Genomic DNA, 23,496 nt, shown 5'->3' with positions numbered 1-23,496 from the left:
TTTAGCGGTGTAAATCTGTACGGAACGCCTGTGCCGTTTTTAAGGGCAGCGAACGACACCCGCCGCCCCCAGCCCAGGTCGGGGACGGCGTTCAAGGTGTTTCTGGGCTCCAGGGTAACTCGCGCGGCACCGAGGCAGCCGGGCGTCCCTGTCAGCGGCTCCTCCGCTGCCCTGGGCCGCGAGGAGCCGCCTCGCCCCCACCCCTACGCGTCCTCCAAGTGCGGAAAAGCAGAAGCTACTCAGAGAGGGGAAAAGAGGTCGGACGGTAGAGGAATGGGGGCAGCCGGACGGATCCTCTTGGCTCCGAAACGGGGTGACTGCCAGGGCCGCAGCGGAGCCTCCCGGCGGAGCGCTGGAGCCCGCCCCGCCTGCGTAGCTCGGGAGGGAGAAGGGTGAAGAGAACACCCCCCTCCGTCTTAATCGCCCGCACACAGCCGGGGTGTGCTGGCTGTCGGCGCCGCCGCCGTACAGGAGGTTTCTCGGCGGGGCCAGCGCCTCACAAAAGCTCCCCTTATCCTGCCCACGCACACTCTCCCCCGCGGAGCACACTCCGGCGCTGGAGCCTGGCCCCTCCTCCCCTGCCTTGCGGAGGGGTTGATCCGGCCCGCTCAGCTCTTCTCCCCGCCGTAGCACCCGAGTTGGTTCAGCCCGGGGCAGGCGCTAGGAATAAGCCCTGTCCCCTCTGAAGAGCCTCGGTCGGGGCTTTCTCCTTCCTTCCTTCCTTCCTACCGCCGCTGCGCACTACTTGGTTCTGACCGGGCCCTCCCGCCCGGGCGGCGGCTCTACAAGTTCCTGCTCCCCGTGCCCGGGGCGCGCGCAGGAGGCTGGCTCGGCAGTTGGGGGCGCGCGCAGGCGGCTGGCTCGGCCCTCGGCGGCGCGCAGCGGCGGGAGCAGCGGCGGCGGCAGGAGGGGCGGCCGCAGCGGCAGGAGGGGCGGCCGCGGAGGGAGGGGGGGTTGTTGTGCAGGAGCCGCCGATGCCGCTGTGAGATGGCATCATTCTGCGCGGCGGCGGAGCGCGGCGCGGAGGGGTGAGGAGCCGCCGCGGCGGCGAGGAGAAGGAGGAGAAAAAGAGAAAAGGTGGGAGGAAGGAGGAGGCGGCGGCGGCAGCAGCAGCTGTGAGGCTGCGAGCCACGGTAAGGAAACAAAATAGGCTGTGCCGCAGCCGTTTCGCTTTGCGGTCTGGCCCGGTGGAGCCCGGCCGGCCTGGGGAGAAAAGCGGCTGCTGTTTTTCTCGCCTTTCGCCGCCGTTCGGCCGTGGGGGAGCGGCGGTGGCGAGGGCAGGGGGGTGGGCTCTGGACGGGTGCGAGCTGCCCCTGTCACTGAGGGGCGGGGAGGAGGGGAATGGGCGTGGGGGCTAAAATGGCGAAGGGAGCAGTAGTAAGGTCTCGGTCTCTCCTCTCCGGCACTTGAACTCGTCGCACCCCCGGGGCCCCTCTGGAGGGGGGGCGGGGGGGGATGGGGTGGCGGCTGTTGCTTCTCCCCTTTTGGTGCCCCCATTTGGCGACGGGAGGACGGCTGTGTTGGTGCCTCCCACCCAGCCCGTGTCTGGACCGGGCGAAGGGCCTCTTGGCCCGCACCTGGAAAGGGGAGGGAGGGTCGGTGCTTGGGTGAGCCTGTGGAGGTATGGGGCGGCGGGGAAGGAGAGCGGGAGCGTCGCTGGTGTCCGGTGTCAGGCGAATAACCTTGTTTATTCCTGTCTACGGCCTTTCGGGTGACTGAAGGCTGAGACCTGACCTGTGTCAATGCTGAGTGGATTGCGAGAGGCATTAGTGACTGGGAGTCAGTGAGGCAGTTCCGTGGCCGGCCCTTGCTTGCTTATCTGGGGGATGATAGCAGAGGAGATGGACGTAGTCACGTTTCAGTTCACCTTCCTTAGGTGAACCTGGGGAGGGAGGAGGTGAAGAACCGTTTCCCCCCTACAAAGAGCTGCTCTTACCCCTCACAATATGTGCGGTGTGCCTTTGCTCATGAGGAGGGGGCACAATAAGGTGGGAAGTCATTATAGTTACTGCTCAGATCGTATGTGTCTGCTGTTCTCTCAGGGTCCTCCTTGATGTACGTTTTGCTGAGCAGACTGTGAATTCAAGACCTCAAAAGACCTATTTATGTCATTTATCTTTGTTTAAGTGTTTGGCAAAATGTTACAACTCGTGTTTATTTACTTGGTTTTATTTGTAGTTGTCTTATTTTTGGAACGATACCAATTTTCATCCCAGTTTAACTAGGATGATATAGCTCTGCTTCTAGATCTATAAATGTTTAAACTGTACATCAAAGAGAGAAAAGGGGCTTAACACTATCTAATCATTTTAATGGGAGCTCTTCAGTGTTTGGGTGAAAGTATAAAAAGGAAGTTTTCATATTTCATTTGCATTTTCACGTGGCACCTGTGTCATATAAGCATCAGGATATTTTGCATTAAAACCCCACCAGGTTATGCAAGTTTAATAACACTGCCTTACTAGGTGATATTGTCACTGGCTGCAGGTGACTGGGTTATATATTGTCATACATGTAGAAGACAATAGGGCCTTCAGAATAATTAAGAGTCTCTTCTTAAAACTCATATTCCGTTTTAAGCCCTTTATGATGTAGAAACAAAATTATTATTGTTGGGCCATGTTGTTCAAGGTAGAAATGGAATTATTAGTTGTCAATTTTAATATAAACTGGTGTGTATTTTGAGCTATATTTTAAAGTTCTAATCCTATAAATGCTTCTAGCTTGAGTAACTTAGGCCTTCTTGGTAATCTTTTTTCCAGTGATAGTGTAGAATAATTCCCTCAACATTATAATTATACTTGAAAACATGAAATCAATTTTATTTGCCTGGGACTGATTTAATCTCTTGGCATGGGACACCCTGTTACCAAAAGGATATAGGTTATTTTTTGTTGGAAAAATAATTCACATGTGTTGCTAAACATGAACAAAATGCTGTAAGTCAGCATGTGTATTTCTGTTAAAGGGTTGGCAATAAAGTTTAAATAATCTTCTGTCTACAAATGCTTTTTAAATCATGGGAGTACTGACAGAGCACAGAGCCAACCCTTTTTCCTGAGTCTGTGAACCCCTTGGAAGATGGAGGAATGCCAGCTAGTTCTACTATTTTTCATTTTTCTTCTTATCTTTCTATATGAAGTTGGAAATGTTTGTAAGTTCTAATTTCTACCCACTTTCCTGTTTTTTCTCTTAAAAGAATGCCTGTGTGGAAAGATATTTCTCCTGGTTTTTGGACACAAAGAAGAGGTGGTCATAAGGATCTATGACCAAAAGTTATTATTGTATTCAGTTTCTTTATGCCTCAGTATTCATATGTCATTAAAACATTAAATATGAAAGCTAAAGTACAATAATAACAAAATAATTACCAAAGTGATATTTGTTAATTGGAAATGTCTACTATTTATGTACTTAGAGCAAACACTCATAGTTAGCTTAAAAAAAAGCCCATGCAAGTCCCCCCAAAACCAAGTTAATCGTAGGATTCAGTTGGGTGAAATGCAGATCATGAAGTGAAAAGGCTTGTAAAGGGAATAGAAGGGGTGATAGACAAAACCAAAGAGAAGTTAAGCTATGCTTAAGTCATTCTAGAAAGTTACTTTTGGTTAGAAAGACTTTTTTTTCTCATAAAGACTGAAGGGGAGTGGAACTACTGATAAAAATGCAGTATCTTTTGATCTAGGTTAGTCCTGCTCATACCTGCTTTTGCACAACTTCTTCTCAACTTAAAAAAAGAAAAAAAGGTTTTCTAGCTCTTCATCAATTGTATACAACTCATGGTAAAGTAGAAAAGCTGTCCCAGCTTGTGTTCCTATATGAAAGTGTGTAAGTTTCAATGGTAGTCACAGATTAACCAAAATCCTGTAATTTCTGATGTCCCTATGAAACTTATAAACCAGAACTGCTGAACTCTTCCTTTGAATTCTGAGCTATGCAATGTGTAGTGGCATGCTTCTATATTACTTTGTTCTGTGTAGAAATGCAGACAAATAGGAATTGGTTACATCTAGGTCCTTCTTGAAAAGTCTGTTTTCACTGCATCAGTAGGCCACGTTCTTTCTGTGTAGGTGTTAGTTTAGATTTGTCATAATCTGCTGACATGCTGTAGTCATATAAAGTAGACAGAGGTAAGGCCCATCTGAAGTATTCGATAACGACCTCTGCTTTCTGGAAGGAAAACAATATGTCTGGAGAGAAATCCCTTCTTGTGCGTCTGCAGAAGTTGGAGCATCCAGAAGAGGCATTCCAAAGGCTTGTGGGAAGTAACAGATCTCAGGAGTGGTGTAGCCTCTATTTCCCCCCACCCCCCACCGTAAAACAGTGACGTGACAGGTTTTTATGCTAAATTTTGCTACAGTACCTTTAAAGAGGGAATTTTTGTTTTTAATTGCTTTATGTAAGTGAAAAGTTCTAATCATTGCTTCTTAGGATTCGTTTTTGCGTTTGAGGATCTAATAGTTTAACCAGAAGCATATTTAAGTTTAGCTGAGCTTTGCAAGTGTAGTGTTGCTTTACTGCAGAACGCTAGAGATTGCAGGGAAGCTATGAGCTGTCAGAATTTTTTTTAATTTTTAATTTCTTACTATTTCAGGGGAAGTATGTCAGAGAAACCTTTATGCTCCCTGTAGTGTAGGTCTCAGTAACTACTACACCTGTAGTATGAAGCAATTAATCGTTGCAGGTTTGCATGGCTATATTGCTGTGGTTCTGTAACAGCAGATATACGTCAAAGTGGTTTTTTTTTAATTCCCTCTCCTCTTAGGCAATGTTGAGGATTGTGTAAGTTTGTAATGTACAGTTTCAGTTTGATAATACGTTGTCAAAAAAGCACTTTAAATCCAAATTCATATTATCTTTAAATAGGACTTTTTAACTTAAAAATTCTACTGACTTTTGACTAAAATAGTCTTTAATAAAAGTTAGGGTGAATCCTGTGTTTAACAAATAAGATTACGTTCTTGGGCTTCTGAAACTTTCTTCATATTGCTGGAATGTGTTAGAGATGCTTATGCTCTGCTTTAAACGATTGGGTCCGACCTTGCATAAATGTAACCAGTTCAAAACCTGAAGAATTCTTAACATCCTCACTGTTAAGAATGTTAACTTGGAGTGATGTTACTAGTGTGGCCAGTAGTCCTTTGTAGTGAAATTCAGCCTCTGATGAGAGGAATCTTTCATTGACTGAAATCACTTCAGAAAAAAAAAAAGTACAAGTATCTGTCACTGAAAATGCAGTAGGACAGTCTCTTGTTTTGTCTTAAGTGTAAATGGCATTGAAAATACAAACGTGTTAGTAACCAACCTTCTCAACTAGTTCTAACAGCACAGAATTACTCCAGTTACTTTTTTTTTCTATCAGGATTTTGGAGTTACCTTGCTGAAAACCATTGTGGAGGTGGAAGAAAATAATTAAAAAAAAAGTTGAGAAGAGAATGTCAAATTTTAAAAATAAACAGCAAAACAACTTTACACATTCAAGTATCTTCACCTTGCAGCCTGAAGTGGGCAGAAGAGGGCTCTTGTCTGTGCTTCTGTGTGTACAGACATAAGTGTACAGGGTATACTCTGGGCACACTTCTAGTCGCCTGGGTTTCTAGTAAAGATTTTTGCTGTAAGCATTTAAATGGAGCCAGAGATGAACGGAAGAGTCTGTTAAAAAAGAAAGAAATTAAAGCTTTTATCTATTCCTCACATAGTTGAGTGAAAAATGAGAGAACTTCAGTTTGCATGTGCTTTTCAAGGTAGCCAGTGATTTCTCAGTATAAATCAATGGAGTTGTAGTTTTAGAATATGGAAAAGTAAACAGGAAAAATAAAGTTCATAATCTGTAAAATTGCACAATATGCTTGGGCATCAGAACAGAAAAAAGAGCACATGTCCAGTTTTGAAACACAGTGCTCTGCTAGTTCTTGAGAAATTCAGTAAGATGTGGCAGGATGTTTTTGTTTGTAAGGATGAAATAAAACAGATCAAGATACGTGTGTTAAATAGTGACCTTGATTTTACGAAGTAGTATATTCGAGTTAGTTCTCTTGTATTTTCTAGTATACACAGTGGCATTAAAGTATTTATGTGTAAATGTTACAGTAAGAAAGCAAAACAAAAATATAAGAGGACAGCTAAATAGAAGCTGAAGAACAACAGGATTGCCAAACTTCCATTTTCTCTTCCCTTCAGGTTACAAGTGTGAAAACTGCTTTTTTTCTTAAATTTCAGTTCCTTTTGCTCATTGTTCTCAGCACTTTTTATTTTCCACTTCCAGCTACCTTCTTACAGTATTCTCTTTAAAAAAAAAAAGTCACTCTCATTGTAGTAGCTGGAAAGATTTTCCTTTTAAAAGAAAAAGTGTATTTTGACTTCTGGATGCAAGTTACAAGGACTGGAAAAAATTCAATTAGTGTTGAAAATCTGGTGGAAGGCTGATATTTGTGTGTCATTTCAAAGTAGAATAAAATAAATCCCCAGCTGAATGTCTTGTGAGAGGTTGTTGACAAAGTTGTGTTATCATGGGATGGTGAGTAAAACTACATTGTAAAGGGAATAGCTGTGGGGAAGAAAACTATTTGGACTCTTAGTTTGTAATATGACAAAGGCTGCTACTAAAGAACTGGCAAGATCTGTATGTGATAAAATTATTTACTGAGTAAGGGAAGTGGAAACATCAGAGGGATGTAAGGGGCTGCTTTGGTGTGGGGGGTAGGTGCATTTTTGTGTTAACATAGGAGACCTAATGCCTATTAGAAGGAGTAGCTGAGATAGAAATATTTCTCAAAATGGGATGTGAATTAAGTATTTCATTATAAGAGCTCTATTTAATTTAGAATTGCTTTTGGAAAATGTCCCATTAGGAATGGAATAAAAGATAAAAGGTCGGTGTAGCTGTTTTAAAAAATGGACTGCTGTTTTTCTTTATTCCTGATCAAAACTGCAATGGGTTCAGGAGAAAATTCTTAAAATAATACTGCTCCTGTGCAAATAAAATTAAAAATGTTGTCTATTTAAAAAAAAAAAGTGAAGGGAGGCCAGCTGAACTTTGAATAGGAGTAAGTTGCAGCCTGTGCTTTTATCCCTCTGTCATACAACAAAGGAAGGAGAAGCTAGAACACAATTTGGAAAGCTGAGTAGGATAGTCTATGAAGGAGTAATGCCTACAAGGTTCAATTGGGATAAGCTAATGTATGATTCAAAATGAGCAGTAGACTCTAACACAGATGAGAAAAATCATTGCTAAATAATAAGAGTTTTAATACAAAGAATATACAGTTTGCATAAACTCACCACATGTTTTAAACACTTCTTAAGAGCTGGTGGGCTAAGACCCCACCACAGCCTTTCTTGGTTTTTTTTTTTTCAGTCTAATAGAGAGCTTGCTTTCAGATTTAGTTGATGTTCTTGTCTATCTTGACTAAGTTTGTTACACTGGTTGCTTCACTTTCAAAGCTTTGAAGGCCATAAGAAATGAAAACTAGCATGAATAACTCTGTATAGGCAGAGACCTACACTTTGAGTTTATTTTCCTGCATACTTGAAAATGTTGTGTTCCAGGTCCTCCCCATTAACAGAGGGGAAGTAAACCCATTTTTCCAGATGTTGCCACCTCCCCCAGCTTAAAAGTGATGGCTTCAAAGGTTGATGTAGTAGAATGAACCAGACAGCGTTATCAATGTCACTGTTTATATCCACAGTGCATTCCCATCCTGAATGAATGCTTTGTGCATTTTTTTTTCATCTTTTCCACTTTCTATCCTGTCCCAAGGGTATATATATGGTACAGCTGGAGAAGGTACAAAGAAGTACAGCAGGTTGACTGATTTATATGGAAGAAGACTAATAGAATGACTAAGTAGTCTTAATACTCTTCAGACTGGAAGACTTGTGTGTTGACTGTCATGGTTTCACCCCAGCTGAGAGCAGAGATCCACGCAGCTGCCTGCTCCTTAAAAGAGCAGGGAAAGAGGGAAGCGGGGGGGGGGGGGGGGGGGGGTGAGAGAGAAGGGAAGGGAAAAGGAAGGGGCAAATAACCCCAAAACCAAGAAATAAGAGGCCCATGGGTTGGGATAAGGATAGCTTACTAAGATAACAGAAAGATAAACTATAACAATGCTAACAGGACTTTAGAGCAGAAATATATGAAGCTGTTGATACACAAGGCAGTTTCTCACCAAACCCACACAACTCAGGCCGTGCCACCCAGAGCCGTCCCAGAACCCGACTGTCCCCCAAGAACCGCGCGTCCCGGAGCCGCCCTCGGCCTTCCTCCCGTCAGCCCCCGATATCCTGGGCAGGACGTAACTGGCGTGGAATACTCTCTTTGGTCAGTTGGGTCACCTGTCCTGGCTTCGCCCCTCCTTTCTCATGAAGAGCTGAGAAAGTCCTTGACTGTCTGACAGCAACTAAAAACATCAGGGTGTTATCAGCACTACTCCCAATTTAACTCTCAAACACAGCATTCCATCCGCTGCTACAAAAGAAGTTAACTCCAACCTGACCAAAACCAGGACATTGACCATGTCATGCAGGTGTATGTTATGTGATAAAGAATTCTGGAGATGCTTTTCCCTTGCCTGTCTTTGCTCTGTCTCTAATACCTACCTTCAAAAATTGGCATGAATAGCAGAACTGTTTTGAAAATTGACTTATTTCAGTGGTGAGTTGGATGACTTGTTCTGTGATATTTTTTTATTTTTTTTTTGCAATTGCTTGATTTCAAGGCAGTGTTGTTCTCAACATTTAGTTGTTAATGATTTTAAGGTATGTAATTTAGCTTTTCAGCATAAAAGATCCTGACCCTCATGAGAGTATCTGCATTCTTCATGAACTCCATCAGTTCATGTGAAATGAAAATAATATTTCAAATAGTCTTTTACTACAAAATTTAAGTAGCTTTCTTAAGGCCCATTGATGCCTTTGTAGCATTGAGTTAATGTGCAGTGTATTGATGTGGTCCAGTATCCACCCTTGAAGTCAATCTTTGGGCTCTTGTGGCATGGCTACATATTACTTATATTCTCAACTTGTCATTTTTGTGGAATCAGATTAATTTAGAATTGCAATGGAAAATAATTACCAGAAGATGACAACTCTCTGTTTTAAGAAATGGGTGTTACTTATCACCTGGAAGCCTTGCTAAGGATCAGGTTGAATTTTCTAGTGCTGTAGAGACTGAAGGGCTATTTTTGACAAAGTAAGTGACAATGCTTGGGTGAATGCTCTCAGGTAGTAGAAGGTAAGATTAGTACAGTCTGTGATTGGAATTAGGACAGACATGTTTTAGTATTTTAACACTGCTGAGATTGACAGCTGAAAGGAGGCTGGCATAGCACATTTTAAAAAGCAGATACTGGAGAAAAGAGTGAGAACAGACAGTAAATTCTACTTTTACCTCTTTGAGCTATTTTTTGAGATAGAGTTACTGAGGAGAGGTGGATCACATAAAATCTGTTACTGCTGAGAAATGGTCAAAGACCTTGTCTTCCACTGAAGCCTGTAACGCTGAGTAGTTTCCCTTCCCTTTGAGTTGTCATCTTGTACTGACTGACTGGAACAATGGGGAGACTTTTTTTGGAATTACTTAATACTGCCCCACGTTACTGGTATTCCTTAATCATGGTTTCATCATATCCCCACAAAAACAAGGAGGGGAGGTGTAACAGAAACAGCAGTGCTCTTGGTTAATTTATTTAATGTTGGTTTATATTTCTTTGGAATTTGTTGTTAGTTTTGCTGTGACTGCAGTAGAGATGTGCTTATACTAGATATGGCTACTGTGACTGGTAGTTTATAAAATCCATTCACAAGAACTCAGACCTGTCACTATCTGGGTAATCTTGATATGTGCCCATCCTTCTCCATTTTACATGTTGTTATAATGTGCTACCTATAAAGCTATATTTAATACGGAAGTGCCTACATTTAATTACAGTAATGTTTTCGGTTTGCAATGTAGCTATGCTAAAACCAGCCCATATTTTACAGATAATATCTTAGCAATACTTTACATTGCTCTTAATCCAAGTTGCTAAACAGTAATTTATACCAACATTTAGGATTATCCATAGTACAAAGTAACCTGGAGAGGCTGAAGACTAGTATGTAGCTAACACATGATGTGTTCTGGCAGATAGGCTATTCAGCTGAATGAAGAAGAAAATAATCTTCCCTGAGTTCTTGATACACATGTTGGACTTCAGCTACCATTCTTCTGTTCAAGCAACCTCCAGGTTGCTTCCTCCATTTGTTTCACTGTGTGTGTGTGTGTATCTACAATATATAGAGGAGACATTGGCATTTTTCTTTATTTGATATTGTGGTAGGACCTAGAAGTGTCCTTGTCATTAAGATTCAAAAAGCAAGGTGTACCTGAAACGTTTTGCCTGAGTTCATTGTTCAGCAAGCACAGGAAATTGTGTCTTTCCTCTACCTAGCTGCTGATTTTCATGAAGCTTATGGTAACTCAGTGTATCAGAGAGTATTACTTCTTAGTTTATTTTAACTGAATTTGGTGCTGAACAGATTCATTTAGGGGGTTGGAGATGAAGAGTGGGAAGAGGCAGGTGGACAGTATGAGTCATACATATGATGTTTGCATTGGAAACCAGGCTAAAAAGGTCTTTGCTAGTCTAAAGCAAAACAGAACAGGCAGATGTGTGCAGTAGAATCGTAGTCTGTCATTTGTTTGGATCTCCTGCATAATATTGAAAAATAATCTTCTGTAAACCTCTGCAGTTGTACTACTTTTTTTTTTTCTTGGACAGGGTGGCAATATGTTGTAGATACTTCAGTACTAATCCATGCAGTATCTGAAGCAGTGGTCAGTGCATTTGCATGAAAAAATACAGCAAATAAAATATTTTTGTATGTAGCTTACTCTCCATGCCAATATGAGGGGACAAAGACTTGTTTTCTGTGGGGGTGGGAACTTCATATAGGTCAGCTTAAGGAAGATAAATACAGATGTCAGACTTGGTTTGTGAAAATACTGGAGTTTGCCCAAAGCAGGGAACTAGGATGGTGAAAAGACTAGAGGGCATGAAGTACAAGGAGCAGCTGAGGATATTTGGTTTGTTCATCTTAGACAAGAGCAGACTGAGCGCTGACCTTTTTGTCGTCTACAACTTCCTCATGAGGGGGAGCAGAGAAAGAGGTGCTGATACCCTTCCAGTGTCCAGTGATGGTGTGTGAGGGAATGGCTTAAAACTCTGTCAGAGCAGTCCAGATTGGGTATTAGGAGAAACTTCTTCACTGAAAGGGTGGTTGGCCACCTGGGCCCTTGCAGAAGGATGCTGTGAGAAACAGCCTTGCTTAAAATCCAGAAAAAACTACATCTACCACCTTCCATACATCCATGAGGTAGGTGACCTTACACAGAAGGATATTAAACGGGTCTCTCCCTTTGTGAACCTGTTGACTGTGCCTGATGATTGCATTATTCTTTAAATGTCTTTCAGTAGTACCCAGTATGATCCTCCCTGTAATTTTTCCAGGAACTGAGGTTAGACTAACCCCTGAGTCTTCCCTCAAGTCCTCCTTATAAGTTAGTGTTGGCTGGCTTTAAGTCAGCAGGGACCTTCCCTGACTCCCAGTGTCTGTTAGATGATCAAGAGGGATCCTGCCAGAACATTCACTAGCTCCTTTAATACTCTGGAATTAATCCCATCAGCCCGCCTGGATTTGTGAGAGTTCAACTGATGCTTTACAATTACAGTATCCACAGAAGGAAAGACACTGTCCTGTACTTGTGGCCCTCTGACTAAGGGGACTAGGCAGCCTGAGGTTTATCAATGTTTTTAAAGACTGAGGCAAAAATAGCATTGACTGCCTCTGCTTTTTCTTCATCCCTGGTGGTCAGGTGACCATCTTCAGCAAGCATTGATCCAATATTTTCTTTAGATTTCCTCTTTCTAGTAATATACTTAAAAAGCCCCCCTTGTTATCTGACACAAGACTGGCCAGTTTCAACTCTTAATTGAGGTTTGGCTTTTTGTGCCTTTTCCCTGCATAAACGAAGCATGGCACTGTAATCTTCCTCTGGAGCCTGACCTCAGTTCCAAGGATCATACAATTTCTTTTTTTCACTTGACCTCCATGAAGAGTTCCCTGTTCAACCAAGCTGGTAGTCTCCTCTGCTTGCCTGACTTACGACACGCTGGAATTGCCCACTGTTGTTCCTTTAAAAAGTGCTTTTTAAAGACTGACCAGCACTCATGGACTCTTAAGCCCTTAAAAGCAGTTTATCAGGGTACTCTGCTAAACAGCTCCCTCAGTAGTGTAAAGTTTGCTCACCTGAAGTCCAGGGTAGAACCTCTGCTGTCCTTTTTTGTCATTACAATGAAAATCTTAAACTTACCCATTTTGTGATCACTGAGGCCAAGACGATCACCTACTGTCACGTGTCCAGTGAGTCCTCCTCACAAAGAACAAGTCTAGCAGCATTTTTTCCTACTTGGCTCACTGAGTACTTGTGATAAGAAATTATCTTCTACAAACTTTATGAATTTCTCAACCTTGCTTGTCACAGCAGTATGGTTATTCCTAGTTGACTGAGGTATTGAAATCTCACACAGGGACAAGGGCTGCATATCCAGGGATTTCTCCTAATTTATGTATAGGATAACACACGTCCTGTGCTTCCATCCAGGCTGGAGTATCAGTAGTAGATGTCCCCTATACCATCTCCTTTGTTTTCTATCCTCCTAATACTTGCCCAGAGGCTCTCAACCACATCGTTGCTAAATGTAAAGGCTGTGCATTCAAACTCTCTCTTACATATAGTGCAACTCCTTCACCTCGCCTTTCCTCCCCATCCCTGCTGAATGCCTGTAGCCCTCCATGGCAGAAGGACGAAGCCAGGCTCTTTCCAGTGGTGCCCAGTGAACAGTGGACACACTGAAACACACAAGGTTCCCTCTGAACATCAGGAAGAATATTTTTACTGTGAGAGTGATTGAGCACTGGCACACATTACCCAGGGATGTTGTGGAGTCTCCATCTTTTGAGATACTCAGAAGCTGTCTGGACACAATCCTAGGCAACTGTCTCTAGGTGGCCCTGCTTGAGCAGGGGTGCTTGGAACCAGCTAATCTCCAGAGGTCCCATCAAACCTCAAGCACTCTGTGATTTTGTGATTTGGGATTATATATAGTGAATGTCATTTATGGGATGAATGTTTGGTGATAAGAGCACTTTACTTGGAACATTGACTTAAATGTTTCCAGTGTTTCCTGTTAGCATAGGGTATGGTCTGCTGTGACCAATGTTTTGAACAGCAGGTTCTACTGTCCTTACAAGTTTTCCAGATCTAGTTACTTGTATAGGTAATATTTATAAATCTAATGGCATACGGTTTTCATTTCACACGTGTGTATAGTATTCAAGGAATTATGTTAGTAAGAAGGCGGTAGCAAAGGGATATTTTTTCCAGAAAAACAGTTAAATTGTTTAGGTGTAAAACTCAAAGACAAGAATACACACAGGACTGAAAGTTAAAGATAGTAAAGGTGGAAGCAACAAGAAAATAAGTGGTTTAAAAAACAGGAAGTGATTGAGCTGATGCAGTTAAAAAAAACGGAAATGTGATTAGTAATTAACAACTTGTGTTGGGGCAAAAGCAGAATACCAAAAAGAGAAGAAACTTGACTGAAAAAAACATTTCAGTGTTATATAAACAGACTTGTCTAGTAAATTGAAAGAATCTAAGACCGTTAGTGTAAAGCATTCAGATTAGAAAACAAAGGTTAGAGCTATTTGTGTAACTTGGACTTTGCCTTCCTTGCCTGTGTCTAGCGGGAGTCACAGTTCAGAGCACTGGTTCCTATTTTTTGCCACTGGACTGTGTTTCTTTCAGTATATGTATAAGAGACAAACCAAGGCCTGCAACGTAATGATGCTGTATTAGTCAGCAATTCCTGTTCTTTTCCTTTACTTAATTTCAATAAATTAAAAAATGTAAAGGCTTTCTATTTGACATTAAAAAAATCTCTTAACATTTTTGCAGGTTTTAGTAATTTTAAGAGGAACTTACTGGCTGTGTAACTGTTACAATATGGTAATTTAGAAATTAATAAAGCCCTTTTTAAACTCCTTTCTGGCAAGAAGGATCTGTAATGCGAGATAATTAAAGCAATAATATGACTAAAAGGTACTTTCTTTTTTTTAAAGTTTGTGCTTGTGTTCAAACAATTTGTTTAAGATTACACATGTAGTGCATACATGAAGGAAACTGAAATGTCTGCAGTATGTCAAGGTACCATTTCATGGAATCACAGAATTACAGTTCTGGTAATTATACATGTAATTTGCTTTAACATAATTAGAGAAATATTGTGCCTTTGCTAGAGATGTAGTCAATATATGTATAAATTTAAGGGGTCTTGGTGTTGAGAATGTTCACTTAAATTTAATGGTCCTCCTGAGATTGGCAATCATCACCATTTTTATTGTTGATAGTGAAATAGACATTCAAATCAGAACCGCATTGAATAAAGTGTCTGGATATTAGAAGTCTGAATGGAAAGGAATCCATTAAGAAATTTACTTACATCTGAGAAGTTCTTTTTTCTTTTCTTATTTTTGTTCTTTGTTCTTATTGTCACATAAAGGAATTTGTTTCAAACTTCAGATTTTTTTTATTTTGTTGTGGAAGAGTCGTGACTCTCCCTCCTTTCTCTCCGCCTCTCCCCCCCTCCTCCCACTGAAAGTCAACCCTTTTTGAGAAGTGAAGAAGAAAAGGGAAAAGTTATGTTTTCTTTGGTATATCAACAATTTCTTGATTTTTTAAAAGCTTTCCCTTCTATTTTGGACTAAAATCCTCTATACTATACTTTTCAGATTTCTGATTTTACCACCACTTAATAAGACCTGGTTTTGCTTTTATCTTTTATTTTTTTATGGTACTGGCTTTTTCAGCAATGTAAAAAGACCAGTTGTTACAACACTGCTAAAGGTTTTTGACAAGTGACCAGGGATTTCAGGGGGCTGTAGGGGTCAGAATCTCAGTGTACTGTAGCTGTTCTGATCTTCTGGAGTGTGAGGTGTGGGAAAGAGGGATGTTCTTGTGAGTCTTTATCCATGGTGGAACACATAGTACAGGGAGACAAAGCATCTATGTGTGAGCATCTTTCAGGGAAAAGACAGTTGTTTCACTGTGTTGAGGAAAGTAGGAAATCATCCACATTTCTAGTCTTGCCTCCAGGCCCTCTTTTTCCACTGAAGAACTAAGGTTATTGCCAGCATCATTATCCCATCTTGAAAACAAAGCGTGTGCATGTGGAGGCAGGAGAACAGGAAAGGAATGTCTGAAGTTTAGAGCACAAATTCATATTGTTTAACTGTGATAGTGCACATATTGTTCAGTTCTGTATCTAGTAGAATTGTGATGGTATTGTGGTAGCCTTGAGTGATCCAGCACAAAATAGTACTGATAAGGCATTATTGTGTCATTGGATAGTTTGTTAATCTGAACGTAAAACATCAATATTTTTTATTTCAAGGTTTTTTTTATGTGTAGGACTTTGTGTTACTGGTGTTTGTGTTTACACTTTGTACCAAGGAAAAGAAACTAATGTCAGTATTGTTGTTTTCCTATGACTCTACATAGAACTATTTGTTATGTTAAATACACGCAGGTTTTAGAGTTTCTCATCACTTATTTCTTCCCCATTATGTCCTTCCTTCAACCTTTCCTACCTTTTTGCTTAGGGAAGGCAGGAAAAATCTTGAATAGATGAGCTTATTTGGTTGGGTTTTATTTGCTTTTTTTTTTTTTTTAATAATCTGTCGAGAAAAGATTTTTCTGCATTTCCATTCTTGTTTGGAAGATATTCTCTGATACAGGAAAAGTAATACTTATGGCACTATGGGGTCATTACTTAGCCAACTCAATTCTTATTATTACTTACAGTAAATTGAGTTAAAGATGTTAGTGGGGAGGTTAGTAAGATTTAAATAGCTTGCTCATCTGCCTACTCTGTCCTTAGTGCATTTATACAACTAGGTCTCAAGTTTTCTTAGTCTGGTTTTGCACATTTGGGAAGACTTTCAATTCAGCAGTGTTCGCTCATGGTGTGATCTGTTCATGTTTATTTTACTCTTCCCTTACTTGCCATGTTCTGTATTATTTCTAGAACAGAGTTGTCAGAGTAGCGAGGAAATAAATCGGTGGTCATTCAAGTGCCATCAGTAAGCCCAGTACATTGTGATTGAATATAACTAATTTTAAATTACAATTATGTTTATTGTCTGTTCAGTCTTTTGACTTGTATCTGATGTAACTGCCGTCAGTTTCAGGTTTTGTGGGTGGTTCCTGAGTTCCTGTCTATGTCATTTTGTTTGGTTAGGTGTTTTTTTGGTAGGTTGAGCTCCTGTAGGTAATCAGGGTGGAGTGGAGGTGGGAGGGGATGATGATGGAGGGACTGTGCTTCTTGGATAAATCACAGAATTGCAGAATATTAGGGGTTGGTAGGGACCTTGACAGATCATCTAGTCCAACCCCCACTGCCAGAGAAGGATCGCCTAGATTAGGTCACACAGGAACACATCCAGGCGGGTTTTGAATATGTCCATAGAAGGAGACTCCACAACCTCTCTGGGCAGTCTGTTTCAGTGCTCTGTAACCCTCACACTGAAAAAGTTTTTCCCTTATGTTCACATGAAGCCTCCTAACCTCCAGCTTGCACCTGTTGCCCCTTGTCCTGTTGCTGGCCATCACTGAGAAAAGCCTGGCTCCATCCTCCTGACTCTCACCCTTCACATATTTATAGGCATTAATGAAGTCACTCCTCAGTCTCCTCTCCACCAGGCTAAAGAGTCTTTATGTGGAGATATGATTTCTATGATCTTCATGTGACTCTTAAGATTCTTCATTTTTGGTGTCAAGGAATTTTGGAGTGCTGTATTTATTAGTGAGACATTTCTGAAAGTAAAGCTTCATATCCTTTGGACCAATGAAGCTTGACCTAGAACTTGAATAAAGAGGTGTAGCAAGTTCATAGTTTGGAAAGTACGGTGACTGTAGCCCTGTTAGAATTAATCCCCTGATTTTCAGGAAGTTTATAACTACAACGCTGGTGACTCTTTCATTGCTGTATGTAATCCTCTTTTTAAGATTATGTAGACATAACCTCAAAGATTTTAACCCTTAGTCAACATGTTCAGTAGCCAAAGTAGGCATTTATTTTGAGTAACAAGAAAAAAAGGAGAAGTAGGGCTGAGAGAAGAAAAAGTGTGCGTGGTGCAAGAAAGTGGTAAATAGTGCCTATAGGACATAGTGTTCCCTTGCTCATTTGTGGTTAGGGCTTGCATTATTTGAAATAAAACTTCTAAAATTGCCAGCTCCCCTTCCTGCCTCCCTTTCCCTCATCTTTCAGTCCTTCTTCTTGCACCTGCTTTTCTTTCTCATAGACTTTCTTGCAAATTAGATCAGGAAAGTACTGGTATTCTGCTTTTGACATTATACAAGGTTGTGAAAACTGCTTGATCCTCCATCACTTCACCCTGTGTAATTGACATCCCATCCCTTCCTCCACCAAGATCAGGGAATGTATTTAGTTGAAATTTGGGTTGGTTTTTGCTGTGCAGATATAATTTCTTCAGCCTCATAAAGAAGAGAGGCTGCTAGTCCTTGAAACTTTCAGTATTTGAATAATGTCTAGTTGTGGAACTTCTAAAAATCTTTCTCAGTCTATGAAATTCTCTACTTGTAATGAGGGAAGAGTTGTGTGTAATCCCATCCTAGTGCAAATCTGTCAGTTCCTCTGCTATGTGACTTCTTTACTGTCCTTGCTTGGTTTCATACTACAGTAGGCACTTGCTTGCTCTCTCTGCTGCAGCTGTCCCCCAGAAACACATTTTTTGATAACATATCAACAATATTATTCTAATTCAATAGCCTTCATTTTAGTTTTCTACATGTTCCTGATATATTTACAGATAGTAAGCAGATTTACTTGCAGTCTTTATTATTTTTTACTGTTCTTTCATTATCTCTCTTCTCCTAGTAGTACTCATGTCCTGTCCTTTTCTGGAATATCACAGTCAGTACTAGAATACCTTCCACAAATTTGAAACGGTAATCACTGCTGTGTAAACGTACCTTGGTGTACTGTATTGGCAAGAATATAAGGTAGACTTCTTTTACAGAAGGATGTTCATTTTACAGGGTCAGAAACTGAACATCTGGGCACTATTGATGTAGCATTTGGTCATTTAGTTACTGCAGAAACATGCAGCCCCTCAAGCCAACCCCAGGCGTAGCTTTGTTTCATCTCCATCCTCCGCTGAGATCTCCCTGGTATAGTATTAATTTCTCCCAGGCATCATGGTCATTTTTTTCCTTTAAGGGGAAGGATGCGAAGATAAGTGTAGTGAATTCTCCTTTCCCTGTTATCAGGAGATTGGCAAGCATGTGTTTGCCGAATGCAGCTAGCAGTTTAGCAGCAAGCAGAGCCAGAAACTCAGGTTTGGGCAGGTGGTATGCCTCACAGATAAATCAGCACCAAAACCTGAAGTTTTAGGAGATTGAGCAATGGACTGTTTGCCTGATGACTGACACAGGTTACTTCTTTATTCCTGTGTTTGTTGTGCTTTGTGCATGCTAGGAGTAGAGTTTAAAAAAAAAGCTAAAACCCAACCAACCAAATAATCCCCAAACTACCTTAGCATTTCAGATCTATGAAGGTTTGAACAGCAGGAGAAAAAAACTGTGAGAGTAACCATAATATGTCAGTTAGGGAAGTATGACTATAATCATTTTAGAACTAGATTGCAGGTCTTGGTTTCTTCTGAAGAATTTGAGTTTACTTGCCAAAGAGCTGATTCATGTGTCGTTCCTTAGATGTCTCTTGGTTTGTTCAGGCAAAAAGAGGCTGAGGGGAGACCTCATTGTGGTCTGTGGCTTCCTGACGTGGGGGAGCAAAAGGGCAGGCACTGATTTCTCTTTAGTGACCAGTGATAGAACCCAAGGGAATGGTATGAAGCTGCAACAGGGGAGGTTTAGGTTGGATATTAGGAAGAGGTTCTTTACCAACAGGGTGATCAGGCACTGGAACAGGCTCCGCAGGGAAGTGCTCACAGCACTGAGCTTGACTGAGTTCAAGAAGCATCTGGACGATGCTCTCAGTCCCGTGCTCTGACTTGACTGGTCCTGTGTGGAGCCAGGAGTTGGACTTGATGGACCGTATGGGTCCCTTCCAAATCAGGATAATTCTATGATGTCATACCAAGGACCTCTAAAGTGTGGTGCACAAGACCATACTTTGAGGTGCGGAAGAAAATACTAGGACATACATTTAATCTGAATTATAAGAAAGAAATTGAGCTCAATTTAGTATCCATATTGAAACTGGCACCCTCACTTGGTCTGTACGCAGGTGGTCCTCTATCACACATATAGTTTATGAGGTGTCTTGAGGGTGGATTTAGTGTTCCACAGTGTGGAGGGGTCACAGTAGCACCTCAATTATTCATTCACTTTCAGGGTATTGCAATGTGTGCAGTTCACCTATGCACAGTTAGGTGGATTTATGGATTATATTACCTCGTTTTAATTAAAATAACCCTCACAAGTGGCTTAAGAAAATTCCTGCAGAGGCCGTGCATCGAAGATAATATTAATAATGTGAGCACAAGTGATCAATTAAAACATGGCAGAGCTGACACTTTTCCTACTCCTAGTATGAGCTCCTGTTTGGCTGCATTATGATGTAAAAACAATGGCAATTATATCTGACAAGATTTCACTAACTTAATGATAGGTCTGTAGAAGCCTCTTTTGAGGTTTCTGAATAGCAAAAGACATAGAAGCCACATTCCATTGTGGAATCATTTGATCTTCCTGCTACAGTAATAATGTCTGAAGTAATAGATGGAAAACAATATGGTGACAAACTGAATTGCATTCCTTTGTCAGCTGATACTGTTGGACGGTGCTTGTGAAACACTGCCAGAGATTTTAAGAAACAAATATTAGAAAAAAAATTGCAGAGTGCGGTTGGCTTGCTGTACAGCTGGAGGAGAACGTAGATGTTTGTGAAGTGGCTCAACTTACAGTGCTTGCTAGATTGCATAGAATTAATTATGTCATACCATACACAAAGAATTAAGTCACTAAGGACGGATGTACCAGAGAAAATACATTCCTAAGAGTAAATGACCCCTTTAATAACAAAAGGGGCTTATTTTCAGTGGAGAAATTGTGTAAATGTAACCACTGGTGGCATGGTTTAACTGATGTGAAAAGGATTCAGAGTTCAGGTTGCAAGAGTGTTTCCTTCACTGCATTGTGCGTAGGGAACTTGATGCCAAAAGTGCATGAAATGCTTCAGAATGTCATCTGTGTTGTTAATTGTATGAAAACAAGACCTTTAAGTAGTAGAATCAATAATTTACAATAATTTGTATGATATGGGGAGTGATCAGGAGAATCTTTTGTACCGTGCAGATTTTTGCTGGTTATTGTGGCACAGGGCTTAGAACAGTTGTAAAACTTAAAGATCGGTTACACATTTTCTTTCACAAAAAGACAAGTGTCCTGAATTTGCTGACTTGATACATGATGACAAGTGCTTTTCAGCAGTATGCTGACAAATACATATTTTCAGAAAAATGAAGATTCTTAGATGTGTCCCTTCAAGAGGAAGGTGATGTTTTAACAATGAGCAAGAAGGTGACTGCTTTTTGAAAGAAACTTGTGCTGCAGAGAAAGTGTTTTGAAAATCACTGTTTGGAAGTGTTTCCATTGTTGTGTGATTTTGTTATCAGAAAAGATGTTTGTAAACTATAAAAACTCTCATATCTGTATACTTAAACTTGGAAACAGAACTTCCTCATAACCTAAGAGTCTTCCAAATTAAGAGTGTTGGGGGGTTTTCAACCAATTTGTTAAAAAAATAAAAATGCATCATCTTCCATTAGTTTACAGTAACAACTGATTGGTAGATGGAAGTTTACTGGTCAAATTTCAAGAAAAAACCCCCCTTTGTATAGTCAGTGGATGCGAATAAAAACGAGTGTCATGATTTAACAAGTGCAGCCTGCGATGCACTTTCATTAGGGTGTGCAGATCTTTGCAAATTATCTTTTCCATCTATGACAGCCTTTAAAATCAAGTATTGAAACAAACTGAATTGTAAGCCAGACCTACAAATCACTGTATCACAATGTGTGATGCATTTAAAAACATTTAAAAAAATCTTTAAGCGTATTCAATCACATTTGGTTTTCTAAAAAAAAAAAAAAGTGGCAGCAAAAAGGGTTTTTTTCCATTAGTAATAAAAAAAATTTATAAATACTGTATGTCATCTTCATGTTATTCTTTTAAATTGTATTTTAATGTTTTATAATGTACAGAAAATATTAGTACAGTAGTGGTTATATATAATTTATAAATAAATACATGTATTGAGGATGGAAGCTCAAATTTTTTTTGGTGATAGAGGTGCACGATCAAAAAGGTTTGGTGGTAACTGTTCCCATATTATTACTGCTACCAATTAATATTCACAGAAAGAAATATATGGAAGTTCATCCAGATCATGGAAAGTGTATCTTAAATGCATTTATTATTTTCTCCAGAAAAAATAATTTTTTGATAGAAAATATTTCACTTTGTAGAATCATAGAATCTTAGGGGTTGGAAGGCACTTTTAGCTTTGTTTCATGTGTAGTCATTCAGGAGTACAAGAGTGATGTTGTCCCATGTATTTCAAGTTCTGGGATGCTCCAACTAAGACCAGAGCCACACTACTTCAGTCACCAAATGATATGATGGGGTTGTCCTTGTGAAGTGCTTACTGTCTCAGTAGATGAGGAAAGTGATTTGTGGGTAGGTAGCACTCATATAGAAAGCTGATTGCAAGTCTAGGGCTGGAGTTGACGTGTTCTTTGTCTAAACCACTTCTGTTACTGCTTGAGTGTATCGTTCTGAGGACAGCTTGATTTTCAAGCATGTAAACGTTGCAGATGTTTTGTTCATTGGAAGTTGTTGGTGTGTAGCTCATCTGAAATCAGACCTTACTCCTGCCTTCTGGAGTTAGAGTTATTGATGTATCACAGCTCACTTTTTTTCTTGCCTTACACAGTTGTTCTAAACTATATAAATATATGTATTACTTAAGTGTCTTGGCATCCTCAAAGGTAATATGAGACAACTTTCCAAAGTAATTAGTTTTTTTAACTGGTATTATGAAATAATGAGTTCTGCCATACCTAAGTAACTGATTTGTTGAGTGTTCTATTCAATAGCTATGGCTAACATGGAGCGATAAGTACTTTTTAATAAGCTACCTGTACCTTTTTGTTTGTTTGTTTGTTTTAGGCTAAAGCCTAAACCTCTGACATGGCCACAGCCTCACCAAGATCTGATACAAGTAACAACCATAATGGAAGATTACAGATGCAAGTAACAGGCAAGTAGTAGTTTGTGTTACGGTGATTTTTACAGGAAAACATGTATTCTAAAAAAACAGTATTTGAAATGAGTGCAAAAAGTGGATCAGTATTGCTAATATTTTAATTAATAACTTGAATGTTACAGTCAAGAAGATAATATATATAGATGAATTAAAGCTAGGCAGAGGTTATACAGTGAATTGGATGACAGGGCTTAATGATATCAAATTAAGGAAAAAAGAGATTCGATAGAACATTATGGATAAACACCAGGAATTTTGGTTGGGAACAAATAATGACACAAATGGCCCTATTGAATTTTCACTATCTGAAAGGTTGTAGATTACTGGCTTTCCTGGGCAGCTTATTTTGGTGATAAACCACATCACTTGTGAAAAAACGTGAGTAAGATAGCGTGTCTTTAAAAAACCTGCATCTCAGCATACATCATGCTGGCTCATCCAAAGATGGCCAGCTTATCTGAGAAAAAATACATTGTTCAAGAGTCTTCAAAAAGGATATTTTATCAAATTACATAAGGGGGGAACCTTTAAAACTGACGAACCTTATATAAGGATCGTGTAATCTGATAGTGTGATGAATCATCAAAACTGGCAATAACTAATAGCATAGATGGAGCCACCTGTAGATTTTATATATATATATATATATATAAAAAGCTGTAACAAACTGAGTTACACAGATGACACGTAACTTCAGATCTGTGTATGCAGAAGCAATCATTTTGATATTCTGTATGGTACTGTTCCTTATATAAGTAGTCATATCTCTCTCTGGCACTGGAACTTCTCTTGACTTTAAGAGATCTGGTTCAAGGATTGAAGTAGGGAGAAATCTGTACAACTTTCAGGACTGGTTTTCTGGAGGCTTAATTCTCTAACTAGTCTTTATTTCAATATTGAGGAATGCCAGTAGCAGTATACAGGGAAAATGTCTGAGATGGAGGAGTGTAGGACTCTAGAATTACTGACCTATACTCAGATTAATTCATGCTGTTATGGAATCTAGACTTCCATCTTAAGAACTGTCCTTAAAAAAAGTGCTTTTATAAAGGCAGCTAGTAGTGTATTCTCATTTTGTAGACAAACT

General features: G+C 40.3%; 1 protein-coding gene across 2 annotated transcripts in view; it reads left to right on the top strand.

Annotated features, from left to right (window-relative positions):
- Positions 1-911: 911 nt before the first annotated feature.
- Positions 912-23,496, top strand: part of WWP1 (WW domain containing E3 ubiquitin protein ligase 1) — a 67,340-nt gene continuing 44,755 nt past the window's right edge. For both annotated transcript variants that reach the window (XM_084260485.1, XM_084260484.1), the window contains exons 1-2: positions 912-1,133; positions 22,313-22,403. In XM_084260485.1, the coding sequence (XP_084116611.1) occupies positions 22,334-22,403 (70 nt within the window). In that variant the 5' untranslated portion in view covers positions 912-1,133; positions 22,313-22,333. The remainder of the gene's footprint in view (positions 1,134-22,312; positions 22,404-23,496) is intronic.

This window comes from Gallinula chloropus (assembly GCF_964237585.1).
Source record: "Gallinula chloropus genome assembly, chromosome: 2".
Taxonomy (NCBI): domain Eukaryota; kingdom Metazoa; phylum Chordata; class Aves; order Gruiformes; family Rallidae; genus Gallinula; species Gallinula chloropus.
This window is presented reverse-complemented; position numbering and strand designations above follow the sequence as displayed.